Source organism: Pristis pectinata, chromosome 4, assembly GCF_009764475.1.
Source record: "Pristis pectinata isolate sPriPec2 chromosome 4, sPriPec2.1.pri, whole genome shotgun sequence".
NCBI classification, from domain to species: Eukaryota; Metazoa; Chordata; class Chondrichthyes; order Rhinopristiformes; family Pristidae; genus Pristis; species Pristis pectinata.
Genome location: NC_067408.1, coordinates 55169430 through 55190936, shown reverse-complemented (window position 1 = coordinate 55190936; position 21507 = coordinate 55169430). Strand labels below are relative to the sequence as shown.

The 21507-nt window shown below is 42.5% G+C and overlaps 1 protein-coding gene across 3 annotated transcripts in view; it reads left to right on the top strand.

Moving 5' to 3' along the window:
- Positions 1-19089, top strand: part of LOC127569518 (serine/threonine-protein phosphatase 2A 55 kDa regulatory subunit B beta isoform) — a 493802-nt gene extending 474713 nt beyond the window's left edge. For all 3 annotated transcript variants that reach the window (XM_052014239.1, XM_052014240.1, XM_052014241.1), the window contains 3 exons: positions 2319-2488; positions 11824-11915; positions 14502-19089. In XM_052014239.1, coding sequence (XP_051870199.1) covers positions 2319-2488; positions 11824-11915; positions 14502-14781 — 542 coding nt within the window. In that variant the 3' untranslated portion in view covers positions 14782-19089. The remainder of the gene's footprint in view (positions 1-2318; positions 2489-11823; positions 11916-14501) is intronic.
- Positions 19090-21507: the final 2418 nt, after the last annotated feature.

Sequence of the window (21507 nt, the reverse complement as noted above, 5' to 3'; positions counted from 1 at the left end):
CGTTACGGTAACCGCTACACTACCGTGCCTGCCCTCTACACTACTGTGCCTGCCCTCTACACTACTGTGCTTGCCCTTCTTTCTTTGCACCTGGACAACAGTGCTCTGAAGAGGGTTCTCGGGAGATTTACAAGAATGATACCAGGGGTGGGGGCTTTCAGTTCCTCAGTTGTTTCAGATTTCAGAGGCTGGAGAAGCTTGGGTTGTCCTCCTTTGAGCAGGAAAGGGTTTAGAGAAATGTTCAAAATCAATTTGGTAGAGTAAATAAGAAAAAGCTGATTCCTCTGGCAGAGGGGATGGTTACCAGAGGGCACAGATTTAAGATTGTAAGGAGCTGAGATGTGATGCAAATTTTTTTTTGCACAGTGAGTTATGATGGCCTGATTGCTTAACGGTGTGGAGCAAGCAGAAATGACAGTAATTCTAAGAGGGGGAGTTGTTGATGTATAAAGTGGCAGAGGGAAAATTTACAATGTGTTTGGGGAAGGTAAAAGTGGGACTGAAGGTTAGCTCTTTCAAAGGGCTGGTACAGGCAGGATGGGCTGAATGGCTTCCTTCCAAACTCTTTAAATTTTTTTACCAGTTGCTCAGTTCCACTAAAGCTACCAGGAACAAGGAGCTGGCATCGCAGTGAAGTCTTGTCCCGTCATCACTCAAAGTGAACATGAGTGCAAGGCTGTCATTGGAAATTGGGAATAGAAACCTCTGCTAATTTATCTCCCTCTATTACTAAACCCTTATCACCGAGATCAGCTGAGATAGCACAGGCGAGAGGTTAAACCAGGAATTATCCAGGCAGAGAGGTTTGTTTGTCTGGCCAGCTTTGCTTTCAACAATGCAGTTGTCATTTTTCTGCATGTGAACCCTCTTTCTGTCAGCTTTCAAATTTTGCATTGTTGCAGGAGTGCTAATCTATTGCAGCATGGCATCTTGGTTATGAGTGGGAGATTAATAGCTTGTAAAAGTTCCAATGCAATTTTCTTTAGCAAGTTTCAGGCCCCTTTTGTCTTTCACTTGATGCTTTTTGACGCCACTTCACTCAAGGCTTTGGCACAGGTCTGCTTCATCCTCTGTATCGAAGATTAGGGGTCCAAGGAAGTGAGCATCTGGGAATAATTAACAAGAAGAAATGGATGATAAGGACATAAATGTAGGCCACACCTGATTATAATAGGATTGGGCAAAGACATGGAGGTTGGAACTGGCACTCAATATTCTGCCCCTGGGTTTAATCACAGAAATAGAATCATTAATGATTGGCCACTCAGCTCATTATGTCTGTGCCAGTTAGAAAAGAGCTATCCATCCTAATTTCAAATTTTAGCACGAGGTCCATAGCCCTGTAAGTCATGGCTTAAATGCACATCCAATTTTTATATGGGGGGAGGGTCATCAAACTGCAGAGGGTGAGGAATAGTATTGGTCATATCTCACCTGGAGCAATGTGTTCCATTTTAAGTATTACACCACAGGAAGTCATGAGCAGGTCTAGTGCAGATTCCCCAGGATTCTTGGGACTAAATTATGAGAGCAGTTTGCATTCTGTGCCCTGCATTTCTATAAGTATAGGAGATTGAAGGGTGTGAACTGATTGAGATGAGGGTAGATACTGAGAAGCAATTTCCTCTGTTGGGTCTAAAGAGCAAAAGGGCAGTGTTAAAATTAGAAAGAGAGACCATTTAGGAAGCAAATGAGGAAGTCCTTTCTCCACACAAAGATTAAACAATGTGTTTTTTAAAAAAAATCAGTTTCGGAAGAGTACCAGTGAACGTTGTGCAAATATTTAACACCCAACCACCCTGACCAACTCCTTATATAAAGACACAAGAGACTGCAGGTGTTGGAATCTGGAGCAACACAGAAAGTACTGGAGGAACTCAGCAGGTCAGGCAGCATCTATGGAGGGAAATAGACAGTTGACATTTTGAGTCAAGAACCTTCATTTGTACTGATGAGGTGTCCTGACCCGGAACATCGACTGTCTACTTCCCTCCATAGATGCTGCCTGACCTGCTGAGTTCTTCCAGCACTTTGTGTGCAGCTCTTTATATGAACTGTCATTGCTTCTTCCTTAAGATTCACAAATTCATAGTGAATTTGAGGAGTTTTTTCCAAAGACCCACACTATAAGGTTGAGTTGAGAACAGGTCACATCAAGTCCAGCATTGGTTTGGTTTGAATTTGGATTCAGGTGATACATCAATTTTTACTTCTGAGACATTGTCTGCTCTTATTTTTAATATTCTTATGTTCCATTCGATGAAGGACTGCTAACTTGTACATTTCACTTTTATTCTTCTGGCTGTGATGATCTCCAGTTTTCGAAGAGCCAGAAGACCCCAGCAACCGATCATTCTTCTCCGAGATCATCTCCTCAATATCGGACGTGAAGTTCAGCCACAGTGGGAGATATATGATGACAAGAGATTACCTCACCGTCAAAGTCTGGGACTTGAACATGGAGAATAGACCATTGGAAACATATCAGGTACTTGTTGAATGGAGTTTCAAATAAAAACCAGAAAACACTGAGAACACTGAACAGGTCAGGCAGCATCTGTGGAGAGAGAAACAGTTAATGTTTCAGGTCAGGACTGAGAGACTGAGGAAACAAGTTATATTTAGATTGCAGAGAGGATGGTCAGGACAAAGGGTGAGGCAGTGTTGTCCTGGAGATCCTGATGTTTATGCAGCCATCTGGTTGACAATTAATGAGGAAAGTCAGAGAGAGAGAAAGCAAAGGGACATGTAAAAGCTGTGAAATGCAGGTCTGAGCTGCTACTGAAGCCTAAAACCAAAAGGGGAATGTTGGAAATGCCCAACAGTTCAGGCAGTGTCAGCGAAGAGAGAAAAACTGAGTAAATATTTACAGATGGATAACCTCTCTGGAGTACTGGCTACTTCTCATACAGATGAAAAGCAAGTTCTCTGAAATTGCTGAATTCTGAGTGCACCAAGATGGAAGATGAGGTGCTGTTCCTCACACACACATTGTGCCACTGACAGACAGATCAGAATGGAGGTTGGAACCCTGCAATTGCACATTGATGGACAGGATTTCAAAGAAGCCATAACTATAATCATTAGAGAAAATATTTTGCATGTCTTCAGTGAAATACAAGGTTGAAGTGAGCTTTAGCATATGGTGCCTGATGTCAGAAATGCATGTTTAATACAGCTTCAACAGTGGTTTCAGATTGGAGCTAAAGCACTTGACAAAGTTTGATTGAACCTGGTCAATTCAGTAAGTCAGTCATAAAGCCATACAGTGCAGAACCAGGTCCTTCAGCCCACCAGGTCTGTGCCCAACATCAACCAAGTAATACTAGAGAAACAAAGGACTGCAGATGCTGGATACTATTTGTAATACGAGTAATACAAGTAATACTGTTTGTTCTGGTAATTGGTAATTGGTTTATTCTTGTCACATGTACCAAGATACAGTGAAAAATTTTGTTTTACATGCCATCCATACAGATCATTTCATCACATCAGTACGTCAAGGTAGTACAAGGGAAAAGCAATAACAGAATGCAGATTATAGTGTTACAGTTACAGAGAAAGTGCAGTGCAGGTAGACAATATGGTGCAAGGCCATAACGAGGTAGATTGTGAAATTAAGAGGTCCATTCAATAGTCTTATGAAAGTGGGATAGAAGCTGCCCTTGAGCCTGGTGGTACATGCTTTCAGGCTTTTGTATCTTCTGCCCGATGGGAGGGGGGAGAAGGGAGAATATCTGGGGTGGGAGGGGACTGTGATTATGTTGGCTGCTTTACTGAGGCAGCAGGAAATCTGCCCACATTCCAATCAATTACTATAGATTCTATCATTCATATATACAATAGGGTTATTTTATAGTGTCCAATTAGCTTACTTGCCTCAGGATGTGGGAGGAAACTAGAGCACTCAGTGGAAACCCAGGAGGTCACAGGGAGAATGTGTAGACTCCACACTGACAGCACTAGAGGGTCAGGAATGAACCCAGGTTGCAGGAGCTGTGAGCCAGCGGTTCTACGAGTTGAGCCAGTTTGTTGCTCTTTGTGTCTATTCTGTATTAATTCATATGCTAATGTAGGCTGTCTTCTGATTGGCAGGCTCTTGTTCCGTTATAAACTGAACTCCCTCCCAATCAGTCTGCTCCTTGTTTACATTGCTATAATGGCAGAACCAATCTGCAAAGCTCTGCCTTCTTGCTGCTCTTTGACTCTATGCCCAGCAGATCATGCAGTGCTGATGGAAGAAAAAAAGCTAAGCCAATATCACAAGTGGATGACTTCCAGCAGAAGTGGCCAGTTTTGATACAAACAGAAAAAGCAAGTTATCTGCAGTTATAGAATTCAATCTTGAGTCCAGAAGGCCGCAGTGTCTCCAATTGGAAAATGAGGTGCTGTTCACCAAGCTTATACTGGGTATTATAACAGTGAAGGAGTCCACAGACGAGGTCAGCGCAGGAGTGGGATGGAGAATTAAAGGGGCAGGTAGCAGGAAGCTCTGAATCGCCTCTCCAGACTGAGCACGTGTTTTGCAAAGGGCTCACTCTGTCTAGATTCCTCCATCACAGACATGACCACATCGTTAAGAGTGAATGCAGTACACTAGATTGGAGGAAGTGCAAGTGAATTGCTGCTTCACTTGGAAGAACCTGGATGGTAAGGAGGGAAGAGGTGAAAGGTCAGGTGTTGCATCTCCTGCAGTTGTATGGGAAAGTGCAGTAAGGAGAGGAGTGGTTAGTGGACATGGAAGAGCAAATAAGGAAGTCGCCAAGGGAATGGTTCCTTTGAAATGCTGAAAAGGGATGGAATATGTGTCCGGTTGTAGAATCTTGCTGGAGTTGGAAATTGTGAAGGATGACCCGTTAAATGCAGAGACTGATAAAGTGGAAAGCAAAGACCAGGGAAACTCTGTCCTTGGTCTGTCCAAGAAGGACAGGGAGAGCAAAGGTATGGGAAATAGCTGAGATGCGGTCAAGGGCTATGTCCACTATGGTGGATGGAAAGTCACAGTTCAGGAAGAACATCTTGGACATGTCTGAGTAGAAACACTTGTCATCTGGTCAAACACGATGGAGAGAGAAGAACTGGGAGAATGGACTGGAACCCATACAGTAGGTAGAGTGGGAGGGAGTATGGTCAAGATAGCTGTGGGCTTGTAATGAATATTTGTTGCTAGCCCATCTCCTGGGACGGCAATGAAGAGACCTGGAAAGGAAGGGAAGAGTCAGAGCTAGTGAGCTGAATCCACACTGGGAATAATGTTTCTCAGTGAGGAATAATCTGGGATGGGAGAGTAGGAAGTGAGTGGGAAAGTTAGAGAGAAATTCAGTTGAGTTTGGAACAGATGTTGGTACTTCAGCAATATTGTTTAATTTATCCCTTCTCTTTCATTCATTTCTTCTAGCCAGGACAGGTTGGAGCTTTACCCTCCTGCTACTCTACAAGTGGGGAGTGCAAGAGCAGGATTGGATTCTCCTTGGCTTTTGAGAAGAGTATGTGGGTTTAGAAATACAATCATCTAACCCTTTTTCTCCATTATTACATGATTGAAAATTGAGTTGGCTGGTTACAATTTCTAGTTCAATAGACCAGAAAATCATAAGATATCAGATTAGGCCATCTGGCCCATTGAGTCTGTTCCACCATTCAATCATGGCTGATTTTTTTAACCCCATTCTCCCGCCTTCTCCCCTTAACACTTAACCCCTTACCGATCAAGAACCTATCAATCTCTGCCTTAAATGCACCCAGTGACTTGGCCTCCACAGTCCTCTGTGGCAACGAATTCCACAGAGGCTGAAGAAATTCCTCCTCATCTCAGTTTTAAAGGAATGTTCCTTTATTCTGATGCTGTGCCTTTAGATCCTGGACTCTCCTACTGGTGGAGACATCCTCTCCATGTCCGCTCTATCCAGGCTGCTTCACAAACTCAGCTGGTCACATGTGGCCAAGGTTCACCCTGGTATAGCTGAAGTGGCTTCCATGTTAGTTGTGAAGTTCACAGGTGAGGTTCCTCAACCAAGATTGACCATTATGGTTTTGCTGCACCAACCACCCGCCACTCCTGTGTAGAGAGAAACAAGAGGATCAAAATTCTGTTTCTCCCTTCACAGATGCTGCCTGTCCTGCTTGGTATCTTCTGGATTCACTGTTTTTATTTCAAATTTCTGGCATCTGAAGGTTTTTGCTTACTGATCAGTTTGGAATTTCAGTACTATGAGTTTCCAGCCTAGACAACAACACTAAGGATGGGAAGTCTTGCACTGTTTAAAGTTAATTAGCTAGAAATTTATTCCTTTTCACAACTAAATAAATTATTTAGCAACAGCTACATGCTTGCTTCACTTCTGAAATTTGATTCCATTGACTCAATTTTCTTGGAAAAGACATAGCACATTTACAGTGTCCCAATGTAGGTAATTTATGCTTTCTGCATTTTAGCTTCCATATTGTTTTTCCAGATGCTTCATTGTTCGTATGTTTGCTTTGAAAAGCATAAAAAATGAAATGGCCTAAGAAACAAGTGCACATTTCTAGAAAATTGTTTGTTTAATCTGTAAGAGAACAGCTAAGATACTAACAGCGCACAGTTGAGTTAAAAAAAAGTCATTGAGTGGGGACCAAATATGGAGGAGATAGAAGGATAACACCTAGCGTTGAAATTTGTTCATGCATGGCCGTCTGGAGCTCCCAGTTGCCAGTCATTTTAATTCCCCTCTGCGTTCCCACACCGACCTGTCTGTCCTTGGCCTCCTCCACTGCCAGGGTGAAGCTAAACACAGACGAGAGGAACAGCACCTCATATCCCACCTGGGTAGTCTACAATCTGATGGCATGAACATTGAATTCTCCAACTTCTGGTAAACTGCTCCCCCTCTGTCCCTTTTCTCTTTCCTCCTGATCCACCCAATTCTTCCTACACTCCCAGCCCCATCACTTGGTTTCTTTATCCTCCTCCACCCCCTCCATCTGTCCATCACCCACCCACTCCTCCCACTGGTTCCCCTCCCCACTGTTTCCCTCTGCCCTCCCCACCTCTCACTTGACTCCATGTTTCATCTTCCTCTCCTATCAGATTCTATCATCTTCAGCCCTTTGTTGCTTCCACCTATCACCTCCAGCTTCTGGCACTACTTCCACTCTCCCGTCCTCCATCTGCCTATGACCCCTCTTCACCTGGATCCACCTATCACCTGTCCTGCCCCACCTCTTCCCTTCACCTCTTTATCCTGGCTATCTCCCCTCTATCTTTCAGTCCAGATGAAGGGTCTCGACCGGAAACATCGACTGTCCATTTCCCACCACAGATGCTGCCTGATCTGAGTTCCTCCGGCATCTTGCGTGTTTCTCCAGATTCCAGCATCTGCAGTCTTTTATATCTCCACTGGAGTATGTAAGGTTGGAATTCATGAAACTTAACGATCCATCTCCAATCCCATTAATAAATGAAAATTCCTGTTATTTTACATGGTGGAAGATTTTATTCCATGGTCCGAGTAGTTGGGAATTTCAATCTTCCCAATACTTTAACATTTCCAAATATTTCTGAGGTTTCTTATGACTGGGCAGATGAGTAATTGAATTGTTCTTCATACTGTCTCACCACAGTTCCACCAAGTAACTTGCATTTGACTTCATTTTCCATGTTTGGACTGAAAGCCGATTCCATGGTTGAAAATGAGTTTTGTTGGAACACTATTTCTACACCACAGTCCAGATGAAAGGTCTCGACCCGAAATGTTGACTGACCTTCTCCCTCCGTAGATGCTGCCTGACCCATTGAGTTCCTCCAGCACTTTGTGTGCTTCCCAGATTCCAGCATATGCAGTCTCTTGTGTCTCCATTCCATACCCCAGACTTCTGATCATAATTCTGTATTCATTTGCACCACTAGTAATGCCAGCATTTAGTGTCCATCCAATGTCCTTGCAATAGTGGTGGTGAGTCGCCACCTTGAAATGAAGATGAAGATACATCTGCACTGTTGTTCAGTAGGGAGTACCAGGATTTTGGCCCAGTGACAATGAAAGAACAGCAATGTATTTCCAACCAAGTCGGAGTGGGACAATGCTTCAATTTTCAAGATAACTTTATTCCCCCACACCCCGTCTGCAGTCATCCATCTTGCAATCTTCCCCCTCTTTACAGCTTCAGTAGACTTGTTTTCACATAATCACTAACTCTCTGTTCTTTGTCAAGTGTTTTGAGATATTCTGAGATTATAAAGATGTCACAAATAATATAGTGGTTTGTTCATTCAACTGTTCTGCCTGTTTTTGTAAAGAAATACCTTCTGTTGGATATTCTGTCAGGTCTTCTCATGCACTTTAGTGCTATAGCTTGGTTGTCTCTCAGAAGATTAATCCAAGTTAGTCTTCATCTCACTTTTATAACAGCAGCATGCCTATCTTCATGTTCAAAGGCCAGGCTTCAAGTCATCAGCTTGTTCACTTGAGGCATATGAAGAAATGGACCTTACACTCAATGTCCGCAAAACAGAGGTCCTCTACCAACCTGCCCCAGCTGCACAACGTGGCCCTCCAACAATAAAACTTCACGCTGAGTCCCTCAAAAACTAGGACCACTTTGGACACTCTTCATGTTGAAGGCAGATGTCAGTGATGAAACTCACCATGAAATTCTCTGCACTAGCACAGCCTTTGGCTGTCTGGGGAACAGTGTTTGAAAATCAAAGCATTAAACCCTCTAAATCAAACAGGGCCCTTGAGGATTATTAAAAAAAAGCCATAAAAGAACTCAAGAAGGGAATTAGGAAAGCCAGGAGGGGCCACGAAAAGTCCTTGGCAAATAGGATTAAAGAGAATTCCAAGGATAGTGGAGGATAGTGAGATCAGTGTGGAACGTGCTAATATGTAAGGGCATTTTGAGATGAAGGAAGAGGTAGTGTTGGGTCTCTTAAAGAACATTAAGGTGGATATACTCCAGGTTATTGAGAGGCAAGAGATGAAATTGCTGTGGCCCTGACCAAGATCTTCACGTCCTCGCTAGCCACAGGTGAGGTCCTGGAGGATTGGTGAGCAGCTAATATTGTTCCATTGTTTAAGAAGGGAAATGGGGATAATCCTGATAACTATAGACCAGTGAGTCTTACGTCAGTGGTAAGGAAGCTACTGGAGAGGATTCTTAGGGGTGAGATTTATGAGCATTTGTAAAATCATGGCCTAATTAGGAATGATCAGCGTGGCTTTGTGTGGGGCAAGTCATGTCTTACTAACTTGATTGAGTTTTTTGAGGAGGTGACAAAGGTAATTGATGAGGGTCAAACTGTAGATGTTGTCTACATGGATTTTAGTAAGGCGTTTGATAAGTTCTCAAATCGTAGGCTCATCCAGAAGATTGGGAGCTTGGGATCCAAGATGACTTGGCTGTTTAGATTCGGAATTGGCTTGCCCATAGAAGACAGAGGGTAGAGGTCAATGGGACTGGAGGTCCGTGACTAGTGGCGTCCCGCAGGGATCTGTACTGGGACCTCTGCTGTTTGTGATATATGTAAGTGATTTGAATGAAGTGGTGGATGGGTGGGTTGGCAAGTTCACAGACGATACAAAGATTGGTGGTGTTGTGGATAGTATAGAAGGGTACAGCCGGATATAAATCAGTTGCAGATTTTGGCGGAGAAATAGCAGATAGAGTTTAATCTGGCCAAGTGTGAGGTGTTGCACTTTGGGAGATCAAATGTAAAGGGACAGTACAGAGTTAATAGCAGGACCCTTAACGGTGTTGATGTACAGAGAGATCTTGAGGTCCAAGTCCACAGCTCTCTGAAAGTGACTGCATAAATTAATAGGGTAGCAAAGAAGGCGTTTGGCATGCTTCCTATATTAGTTGAGGGATTGAGTTCAAGGGTCAGGAAGTTATGTAGCAGCTTTATAAAACTCTGGTTAGGCCGCATCTGGGGTATAGCATTCAGTTCTGGTTGCCCCATTATAGGAAGGATGTGGAGGCTATGGAGAGGGTAGAGAACAGGTCTACCAGGATGCTGCCTGGATTAGAGGGCATGTGCTATGAGGAGAGGTTGGACAAACTTGGGTTATTTTCTCTGGAGTGGCAGAGGCTGAAGGGAGACCTGATAGAAGTTCATAAGATTATGAGGTGCACAGGTAGAGGAGGCAGCTGGTATCTTATTCCCAGGGTCGAAATGTCTAATACTAAAGGGTATGCATTTAAGGTGAGAGGGTGTAAGTTCAAAGGAGATACGTGGGACAAGTTTTTTACAGAGAGAATGGTGGGTGCCTGGAATGAGATGCCAGGGGTGGTCATGGAGGCAAATACGATAGAGGTGTTTAAGAGGCTCTTAGATGGGTACATGAATGTGCAGAGAGTGAAGAGATATGGACATTATGTAGGCAGAAGGGATTAATTTAGTTAGCCTTTTTAATTACTAGTTTAGTTGGTTCGGCACAACATCACGGCCAAAGGGCCTGTTCCTGTGCTGTACTGTTCTATGTTTAAACTCAACAAAGCTCAAAGTCTACCAGACAACAATGATACCTCTCCCATTCTGACGTATCAGCTACCTAAAGCAGGCATCTTGAAGCACCAAAGAGATACCAGCAATACTGTCTCCTCAAAATCTACTGGTAGGATATGTGAAGCAATATATCTGGCTCAGTCCAACGTTCCCACTGTTGAAGCCAGTATTCACTCAGACAGCTCTGATGGACAAACCACATTATTCACATGCTTGACACTAGACTCCTGAAATAGCCATTCATTCTGAGATCTCTGAGGAGAGATGGACAGAACATAACATTCAAGGATATTATCAAAGCCTCCTTGAAAAGATATAACTTCCTCAGTGACTTCCGCGAGTCTCTGGCCCATGATCGCTCAGTGGAGGAGGCGGATCCAGGATGGTATTGTAAATCCCAGGTCTTTTCATTGGAAGCCCACAGAAACTCTGCATAAATGGCAGAAGGAGTGCACCTCCCCCCAGTTCCCCATCTGCCCATCCCACCATGCACCAGTGCCCCATCCTGCCAGACTCTAAGAGTCCTGCATTGGTCTCACCAGCCATCTCAAAACTCACAGAACAATAGTTGAAGCAAGTCTTCATCCATTCTAGAGAGAAGGGGTGGGGGTGGGGCTGTAGATAGATAAATGCAAAAAGAGTACCAGGATCTTGGAAAGAAATACCAAGGAAGTAAACTGAAGGACTCAGTTTAATTGTCTGCTGAAAGCACTTGCACTGATTTCCAAGAGACTGCACAAAAGGGTAGGATGGATAATTAGGCTCGGGATATGTCAAATAGGACTGGATTTTACATAAAATTATCCTGCCCTGTTTCTGAAATACTTAGGACTAGGAGTATATGTTAACATGATCTGTCATTGGATTGTACAATGTAAGATGGTAAAGTTCAGAGAGCTTACCTGCAAAAATATGCCTGACTTGTGCAGGCAAGCAGTTCCGGACTTGATTACAGGTTTCTGCTGAGTTAGCTGATCTTGGCCAGTGAATAGTAGGGTACTACAAATAACCTTAGTGCTCCTGAATTAGAATTACCATGCCAATTAAATGTCCAATAACCTCTGCTGGATGTGTGCGCGCATGTGTGAGTATACATGTGGAGTTTGAGAAGGGAGAGCTCACTGTGACTCCAGCCAAATTGCCAGTTGACTTAACCATCAGACTTCACTTGTGAATGGTGCCACTCTTTGCATTGAAGCCAATGCCTTCAGGAGATGTAGAGAATGAGGAGAAACCGAATCAGGCTGCACAACTGGTTCCCCAGTGCTTAGTCATTCAACGTGTCATTACTGCCACTCATTCTTAACCCTCTTTCTTTCCTGTTGGTATTCTATTAGGTGCATGAATACCTGAGGAGTAAACTGTGTTCCCTCTATGAAAATGACTGCATCTTTGACAAGTTTGAGTGTGTGTGGAATGGCTCTGACAGGTAGGTGATGCTTCCGATCTGCCTTTGCCTTCAGGCATTAACTGTAAAGCACAGACTGGAGAAGCAGTTGTATTCTTTACTCTTTCTCCCTGGGCTGGAGCTGTCATTGAAATGATCCTTTTGTAGGTCAAAGTACAATTACTTCAGCTGCTTCGATATGGTGTGTGAAAGAAATTGGAAATGGGAAACACTCTCTTGGGGCACATATGGACAACAGTCACTTGACGTGAGATACCATATCCTGGCAAAAATCCGGCTTCAAAATAGGAAGGTCTTTGGCTGAAGAAATCTCAGGGCATACATAAAGGGATATTGACAGATCTTGTGTGTATGAATTTTCAAAAGGCATTTGTTAAGATGGTACTTGAGAGATTTGTTACAAAAATATAAGCAATAGTATTAAAGGGACTACAACAACTTAGAAATGGATAAGACACAGAAAGAAAAGAATAAGGTAAATGTGGGATAGGGTTAGAGATGTGCCTAAAAGACCTTCCAGCGTTCTTGCTCTTCTATGTATATTGATGTTTTGAACCAAACACAAAGAAATAATATTAAAATTTACTAATGAAAAAGAGGGGCATTCCTGTTCGTGATAATAGACTGCCCAAGGAACAACACAGACAAGAAAATATAGAAGGACAGAAGGCAGATAGAGATTGTTGCTATGAATTGCATAGTACATTTTGGGGAACAGAAATGTTTGTGCAGTCTAAGAGGTTAGACAAGCAGATCAAGACTTGTGGAAACACAAATCATGAATAATTGGAAATAAACATAGCAAATAGTCTCGAGGCATTTCAGATGAATATTATAGGATGTGGTGGGCTGAATGGCTTGTTTCTGTGCTGTATGACTCTATGACTCTATCCAACAGGTTAGACCAGAGAAGCCGGGGGTTGTTCTTGGAGCAAAGAGATTTGATATGGGATCATTACAAGTTTAGACAGGATAGCTAGAAGGAACCTGTTCCCATTAGAGGACCAAAGGGAGAAGGTTTTGCCTGAAAAGCAGAAAGGGGATTGTGGAAACAGAGTCAATCAGAGCTCGGATAGAGAATTGGATAGGCACTGGAAGGGAAATAATCTTCAGGGCTATGAGGAAAGAGAGAGGCAATGAGACTGACAGGATTGTTCTACAGCATAAACTCATTGGCCGAATGGCCTCCTGTGTTGTAACCCCTATATGATTCTATAATTCAGATCTTTGGTTGTTCTTCAGTTGTCTGCCTGCCACTGTTCTGGTGAAGTCTCCTGCGCAGTCTAGCACTGTGACCCTGGTTCTCATTTGGGGTGGTCCAGCAGGGGTTCACCCTGTGCAGGTAAGCTCACAGCTGGAAAATCTCCAGAAGATGGGACTGCCCTGTTGGACTCCCAGAGGGATTCACTGAAGCAAAACAGGGACAGGCAGCAAGGCGGAAGCTGTCACTGCCAATTTAGCCCAATACCGGTGCTCACATCGGTGATTCTTCAGGGGTACGTCGGTATATCCTGGCATTAGTGCAGGTGTCAGGGCAGAATTTCTGCACCAATGATTCAATGATGGAGAGAGATTAGGTGAGGCAACCAGCAACTTGAGAAATGTCATGAAGGAGGAGAAAGAGGCTGAAAGACAGGGTGCTTTGGAGAATTCCAGAGTGGAGGCAGCTCTCCTATGTGTATCAATACCTGAGGAATAAGCTGTGTTCCGTCGTGGAAAACGGGGGTCATTTTGCTATGTTAGAGGAGCAGATTATTACCAATCATTTAAAGATTTATGTTTTCTCAAGCCTTGATCTGTTGCGTAACCTCTTAGAACTGCACAAACACTTCCCCAAAATGCACCATACAATTTGTAACACTAATCTCTATCTGTTCTCTATCCTCATGCATTATCTCATCAGTACTGTCTATCAGTCTCCTGCATTCATCATCACAGCCAGTTTTTCTTTTTTTTCTTACTGGTATCACCAATTTTTAATCTTATTTCTCTTGAATTTGGTCCAAAACATCCGTAAAAATGGAATAGCTAGGATGATGTAATGTCTTTAAGGCACACCCAGCAACAGCACAGCAATTAAAACCAGGTTTGTTGGAGGAATATGGAGTTGCCAAGGGTCTTAGCTTTTTGGATGTTACTGATAAGGAGAGGGTAGAGGTAGAAAAGGTGATAGAAGTATTTTCTTTAGAAGCACATTAACATGAAAACAAGGAAGTGATTTATGAATTTGTACAAGATCCTAGGCAGACCATATTTGCTAGCTATAATACAATAATGTAAATATTGAACACAGATTTATATATAGTTTCTTACGGAAAGGTCAAAGGATGCAGCAAAGATTTACTAAAATGTTATCAAAAGAAAAGGTTATAGCACTGAACATTAACAAATAAAGGTTTTCAATACTGAAATATTTTGAGAGTGTATCATAAAAGACTATTTCCATTAGTTACACCCATATACCAGTTCTGCCATAGCCAACTCTGTCAACAAGAGATTAGCAGGTGATCACTGTGCCTTGGAGGAGGTTGAGGTGCTTTTTAGGGAATGTTAAGTCACACAGTCTTATGCCTGTCTTTGTTTTTCCTCTGTCCATCTGCTCCACAGTGTGATCATGACGGGCTCTTACAACAACTTCTTCAGGATGTTCGATCGCAATACAAAGCGCGACGTCACACTTGAAGCATCGCGGGAGAACAGCAAGCCCAGAGCAATCCTCAAACCCCGCAAAGTATGCATGGGGGGCAAGAGGAAGAAAGATGAAATTAGTGTCGACAGTTTGGACTTCAGTAAGAAGATTCTGCACACGGCATGGCACCCTTCGGAGAATATTATAGCAGTCGCCGCCACAAACAACCTCTATATATTCCAGGACAAAGTGAACTAGAACATTCGTTTGACTGGTCACCTTAGCACTGCGTACAATTATACATCAAATTATTATTTTTTAAAGGAAAATCTGCCCTCTGGAAATTAACCCAAACAATAGTTTTTGTCAGGTTGTCTGTCTTAATGAAGCTGTGGGGTGCCTTTTGGTGTGTGGATTCAGAACTCCTTTGATGCATCTGTTCTAGAACAAATGGCTTCTGTTTGTAAGACATTAAATTTCCATCTAGTCCTTCTGGCTTTTAAGGGTGTAAATATTCAACACTGACTTGTATATTTTCTTTTATTTTCCTCATGGAAATGGGGGTAAAATGTTATGTTCTGTGCTTTTTTCTCGTCAGCTGTCAATGCCTTGGATACACTTATCCAAATAACTTATTTGCACCAATTGACAGCTGCTTCCAGAGAGCATCATATTTTAAAGCATATGTTTATATTTTTTACTTTCTTTTCTCCATAAAATGCACCCACCTGTTTCTACGCACACTAGGATTGAGAGTAATTCCACGCACCCGCCAGCGTCATAGAGTTTAACGAATCAGGGAATTTTCAAACACAATTCCTTTAACAGAAGTCTCTCTTACTTGTGAATTGACCCGAGCAGTTTTGTAGCTCAGTATACAAAAGAATGACATGCGTTGTTGAACAAGCAAACTAGGAAGCATTTAACTGTACTAATGCCAATTTGAAAATGTAATTGTAGATTTTTAAAGCCCTGAGGTTCTCAAGGCTTTTGTAGGTAGAGTTTTTCAAGTTTTACAACTCTTATGATGGGAGTAATTGCATATAAATGACTGAACAAATTTTACTTTTAAATTGTATCCTAATTATGTCAGATCTCAAAATTGTCTTTTCGCCCCCAACCCCCCAGTTTCCCAATGATGGAAAGTTCAGTTCTGGTGATTGACTTCTTTGTAATTTCTTCTGTTAATATTGTCCTGGCAGTTTGCACAGTTCCCTCTGTTTAATACTTGTAGAGCTAAACATAGAATGTGGAGTTTCTGTTTCTAGTACTTAAAACCAGCAGTATTCATTTAGACTGACATTACACCAGAATAAAGCTACACTGTCCTCTTTGTATTGTTGGAAGGTTTAACTGAGTATGGGAGGTTTTTTTAATATTATTTACCACTCCTCAGACTTTTACTTCCCCAAGCTTTTGCCTTGGTGATTGAAGCTTAAAGAGGTTTAGTGCTTTCACCATGTAGCTCAATAGGTTAAGGGAGTGGGCAATGTAACCGTGCAGATCAGGTTTCTTGGTTGGTATTGATCTCATCTACATCCACAATAATTAAGTTACTGCCTTCCCTACAGCCTTGGCCCCTGGGTTAGGGAAGGAGGGAAAAGAAATCAGAAAAAGCTTATGATCAGTGTACAGTAGCCCCTAGTAGAAGCTAGTCTTACAGTCATGGGACAGGTGGTTGGGCAATGAGAGCAGGGCCAGACTTTGAAGAGCTTGTCAGCATTTGCTTAGGTTCCATCACGGAGAATTCATTAAGGAACCGGGAGTGCCTGGCACCCTTGGAATCATGCAATGGAGAAAAACAATCAGCACATGCAGGGGAGGGAGAAACCATCATTCTTATAAAGAATTATATAATTTTACCACAACAATCCAAAATCAGATCTCAATAATAAACACTATTTAATTAGATTCACCTAAAAAACTACTTAAAATTTTCCATAACATTTTTTAATGGTGCACTTATAATAATACCACAAATTGGATCTGTTTGAGGTTCAGAAAATATTATAGGAATGTTTATTTTTAAAGAGTGACTTGGTTAAATTCTACAGGCAGGCTCACCAATTCTTAATCCAGTGAGATTATCGAGATTTTAAACAAAATGAAATGGAAGCTGTTAATTGGGCAATTTTTTGGAAGAAGTATTAGTTAATATTTGCACCAATATTTTCCTAGCTTTAGATTGAACACCACTACCCTTTAATGCCAGAGTATGAAGTGGACTTCAGAGCCACATTGACTATCTCCTGTCCAGTTGGGAATGACTTCATTCTTTACAATTATCTATTCTAATGTGCCTGTGGTACTAATTACCATATATAACATGGTTGTTCTGGTCTGTGGTGACATCTAACCAAGTGTTCATCATTTATAATATTAAACTGGTCAGAAGTCAATATCTCCCAATTAACAGTCACTCACTGAAATTTTGTTAATCATCCACTAAGCATGTTACATTTGGTGATTGGTCAACCAGTGGATTTGAAGTTAAACATGATTCATAAAAGTGCAGCAATGTATGACTGAACCATCCACCCCACTGGGTCAGATCTCACCTACTCATCCACATTCTTTATACCATTTCACCTAGAACAGTGATGGGCATGTTTCACTTCACCTCAGTAAACCATCCAGGGTGGGAATCTGAATGATGTATTTATTTTGCCCATGCCATACTGAAGGGCACTAAGGCCAGTTGAAGCATGAGAAACAGTTCTGACTGATGGGCACTGATTGGAGTGATATGCATCAGTGGGGTAACAGAAAGCCTCTTGCCCCCATAGTAATAAACAGAATGAGTGGTTCACCCAGTTTTCTAAGCCTGGAAATTAAATCTCATTAAGCTGCTTATTTCAGGGCATCCCAGATGAAAATGTACCACCCACAGGATGAAAGTGATAGCAATCATTCTCCAGCCACTTTACATCACTCCAGAATGTGATTGGGCGTTACCCACCATGGCCATGCCTACCCAACTGACACAATGTCAGAGTTAGAAGTGCATCAAATTAGAGCCTTCCCTGCCCTGCATTACTTTTGTAAAATTGCGGTGGAAATTAGATCACATTATCCCAGGATATTGATAACCATCAATGGATGTATAAGGTTTTGTGGCACTTGTCCACACTGGGTCCCATCCTCAACCACATACACTTTGGTACCTGACTTTCATTGCCCAATTGGCCCAAGCAATATCCCATGAGATTCCCTTCCCCACATTGCCCTTTGTCCAAATGCTAACCTAGTCTCAGGCCCCAATCCCAATCATCTGCAGTTGAGCTAGGTGGGGCTAGCACAACCACAGCTCCTCTGTCCCATTTCATGGCCCATCACCAAATCATCCCTCTCCCCTTCCCTTCCATCCCTTCTCCAACTCAGCTTCTTGCCTGACCGTCAGAATCAAATCCCAATACTGAGCCTCCCCACCCAAGAATTAGTGAGGACTTGCACCTTGGGCACTATACAGTACATATTACCAGCAGGAGATCCACAACCAAGAGAGTTATTTGATGGGATATTCCATATTCTACCAACTGTTTTCAGGAATAAACCTCTCAATTTCACCTTCTATTCTATTTAGCTTCTGACCAATTAGAAATAACATTCCACTATTCACCTAATTTGAAAAAAAGAACAGTTTTCTTGCATCTAATCTGCTGGTGAAATCTATTTTCCAAGAAACAGATGAGAAATATAGTTTTAAAGCTGACTGCTGGCTTTTGTTAGGACACCAACCTTAGTGCTCTTGTGTGTTGCTGCACAACTTGAACAGAAGCTGAATGTTTAACCAGTTTATTTTAAATAAGTTAAACCAACTCCATTTAAATTCTGAAAATGTGGTATGAAGACTTAAAGCAACTGTCCACTAATTTTTGCCAACAGTTCCTTCCTGTATTGCATACAGGACTGGTTCAAGCTCAAATTAGCTTCAGCAGTCACTTTCACGGATCCCAAAACAGCAGGCCTCTATTTCAGGGACCACTGTCAAAGAACATTGTGCCCATGTTTGTCTAGTGACAGCTTAAACAGATTCCAGAACCAAGACACAAGGTACCTGCCTGCCTGCTACCTAACCAATGGGAGAGATGCCAGAGTTCGTGTTTGATGCCATATACTTGTTTCTATAAGTGTACAATTAAAAGAATGAGGGGTTGGTGGGGGAAATGAACAATTTCAGTATTTTCTTTTAAAAAAACACAAGTGAATTTGCAGTAAATGATTCTGTTCTGTATTACAATGTTTTTTATTGCATGCTAATTGCCATGCCCTTTTTTGATGGGGAAGTCGGTTAGGGGGGGAGGGGAGAAGAGATGGGGGGAAGTGAGGAGGGTTGTCATGAATGTGACTAAGGTCTGCCCTGAGCTTTAGGACATGCTGTGGCTGTTTTGTGTTAGGGGTTTGACCGCCTGATAAAAGTGCTTTATATATTGGGATGGGGAAGGGCAGGTGAGACTGGCTCTTTATTGTATGGGTCAAACAATTCAGCTGATGTACCTTTGTCCTTGTTACTGTCTGCTTTTTTTCTTAAAGAATAAACTGCAGCTAAGGCTGCTTCATGAAGTGTGACAGTTTCAGTGTTTTGTTCAAGTGACGGGACTTTACCTTGCTATAACTGTGGCCATCAGAGAAAGAATCAAACTTACATGTCCCATTTCAGTGCAGCTGGGTTGCCAACTCTCTTTGGGCACATTCTTGGAGATGTCATCGCATGACTGCCCGCTTCCCCCTGCTCTACTCCCCACCCACATCCTTCCATTCCCATCACTTGACACCCAACCTATTCATCATGGCTGTCCATGCCAATTGAAAAGTCATTGGACTTGTACATTACACAATTGCATGATCCTTTAGTATCAGTCAAGAAACCTCTTTTCCCAATACCACTTTTATTGTGTCTAACAAAAAAGATGATTTTAAGTCCATTTCTAATTATGCTATAATTTTTCCCCTGATGTAGTGGTCTGAGAAATAAGTCATGATAAGATTGCGCCAGCTGTTCCCTATCTTGAAAATGTTATTGCACTTATTTCATTGGTTGTAAAGTGATTTGGGGAGATCCTCAGGTTTTAAAGGGGCCTATGTACTTACACAGTTTCCTTCTCCCCTCCAACCTGATTCCATCTGCCCACCACCCACACACTTTACCCACTGAGTCTCCTATCCCCTCCTGAACTGTTTCCATCCACCCGACATCCTCCCTTATCTGGTTCCACTTCTCACCTTCCTTACATATCAGATTCCATAATCTGCAGCCCTTTGTTGTCGCTACTTATCATCTTGCAGCTTTCATCTCTGCTGCCACCCTCCCTTCTCCCCAGCTGGTTCCATCTGCCTATCATCCTGCTCCTCACCTGATTCCACCTATCACCTGCCAGCCCTTACCTCACCCCTCCCCCTCACCTCTTTATACTGGCCACCTCTCCTCTACACTCCCAGTCCTGATGCAGGGTCTCGACCCGAAATATCGACCATCCCTTTGCCTCCACAGATGCCACCCGACTTGTTGAATTCCTCCAAAAGTTTGATTTTTGCTACATAAGTCCATGCCTTTTCTCAAGTCAAGGGAAAGATTTTCAGGGATGTCCAAGTTCCGGGAGGACCCACACAGCTGGTGCTGGGATTCAGGACCCCATCAGTTCTGACTTTGGAAACTGAGACTTTCTGTTTCTAGTGGGGAAGCAAAGCAATGAGATCAACCAACAGGGCTCGCAAACATGCAGCTGGATATTGATATCAATGTCTAGACTCTTGACCAAAGGAGCTGCTTTCACAGTGAGCTTCTCAGTTCATTGGCAATGTGTATTATCTATTAGAATGCACACAAGAAGATTTTAAAAGAAAGTTTGCCAAATGGGCAACCTTCCTGTTCTCCTTGCCCCTGCCACGATTACAGGAGAGAGCCTTAAGTTACTAGAGACATAAGAGACTGCAGATGCTGGAATCTTTGAGCAAAAAAAACGAGCTGCTGGAGGAACTCAGCAGGTCAGGCAGCATCTGTGGAGGGAAATGGACAGTTGAAGTTTCGGGTCGAGACCCTTCATCTGGACTGATGAAGAGTCCCAACCCGAAACATCAACTGTCCATTTCTCTCAACCAATACTGCCCGATCCACCAAGTTCCTCATTTTTTTGCTCCTGCCTTAAATTATGACAGGGTCTCTTGGTGCAGTGTTAACTGGTGTTGCCTGAAAGGGTGCATAAATAACATCCGCAGGTATATTGCTTTGTCAAGAATAATTTCTAAGATGCACAGTATCAACATAAGAGTTTCATCCTTTGTATAACCATAACGTGACAGCTTGAGAATCTATCAATCTACTTGGACAACCATATGCAAGAAGGCGCACTAACTCTTGCAACAAATGGCAGCAAATTTCAACAGCCTTTGTCATTGAATCCCAGCTCCCTAAAAGCTGAATTCCACATCCACTTGCATAGAATATAGAGCAACATTTGATGCAACATATTAGATATAACATAGATTTTACAAAATCCAAAGTGCTAAGGCCAATTTCTGGAAATCGTCTGCAGGTAAGCCAGAAATGTAAGAGAAATCTTTTCAAAAAATACAAGTAAATTTGCAGTAAATGATTCTACTCCGCATTAAAATGTTTTTTTAATTGGATGCTAATTGCCATGCACTTTTTACTGGGGAATTGGGGGGAGGGTCTGTTTAGAAGACTTTCTTTTAAAAGCCTGTATCAAACAAAGTAATGTATATTTCTTCCCTTCCAGGAGCGAGACCAATACAAGATAAATCCTGTAGGCTTCTAATGAATGGCCTTCAACAGCTGCTCAATGAGGCCGATGTTGTTGGTGCAGTACTTTCCTAGATGTGTCATAAGGTCCAACTGCACCACCCAAGGAATAAGCTGACCAAGTCATAGCGGCACAGAAGTTTATTTCCACGGTTGAGATGTTAAACTCATCCACCATCTGTAGATGTAACCTTTGGAGACTACTGCACCTTTAGTAAGTACAA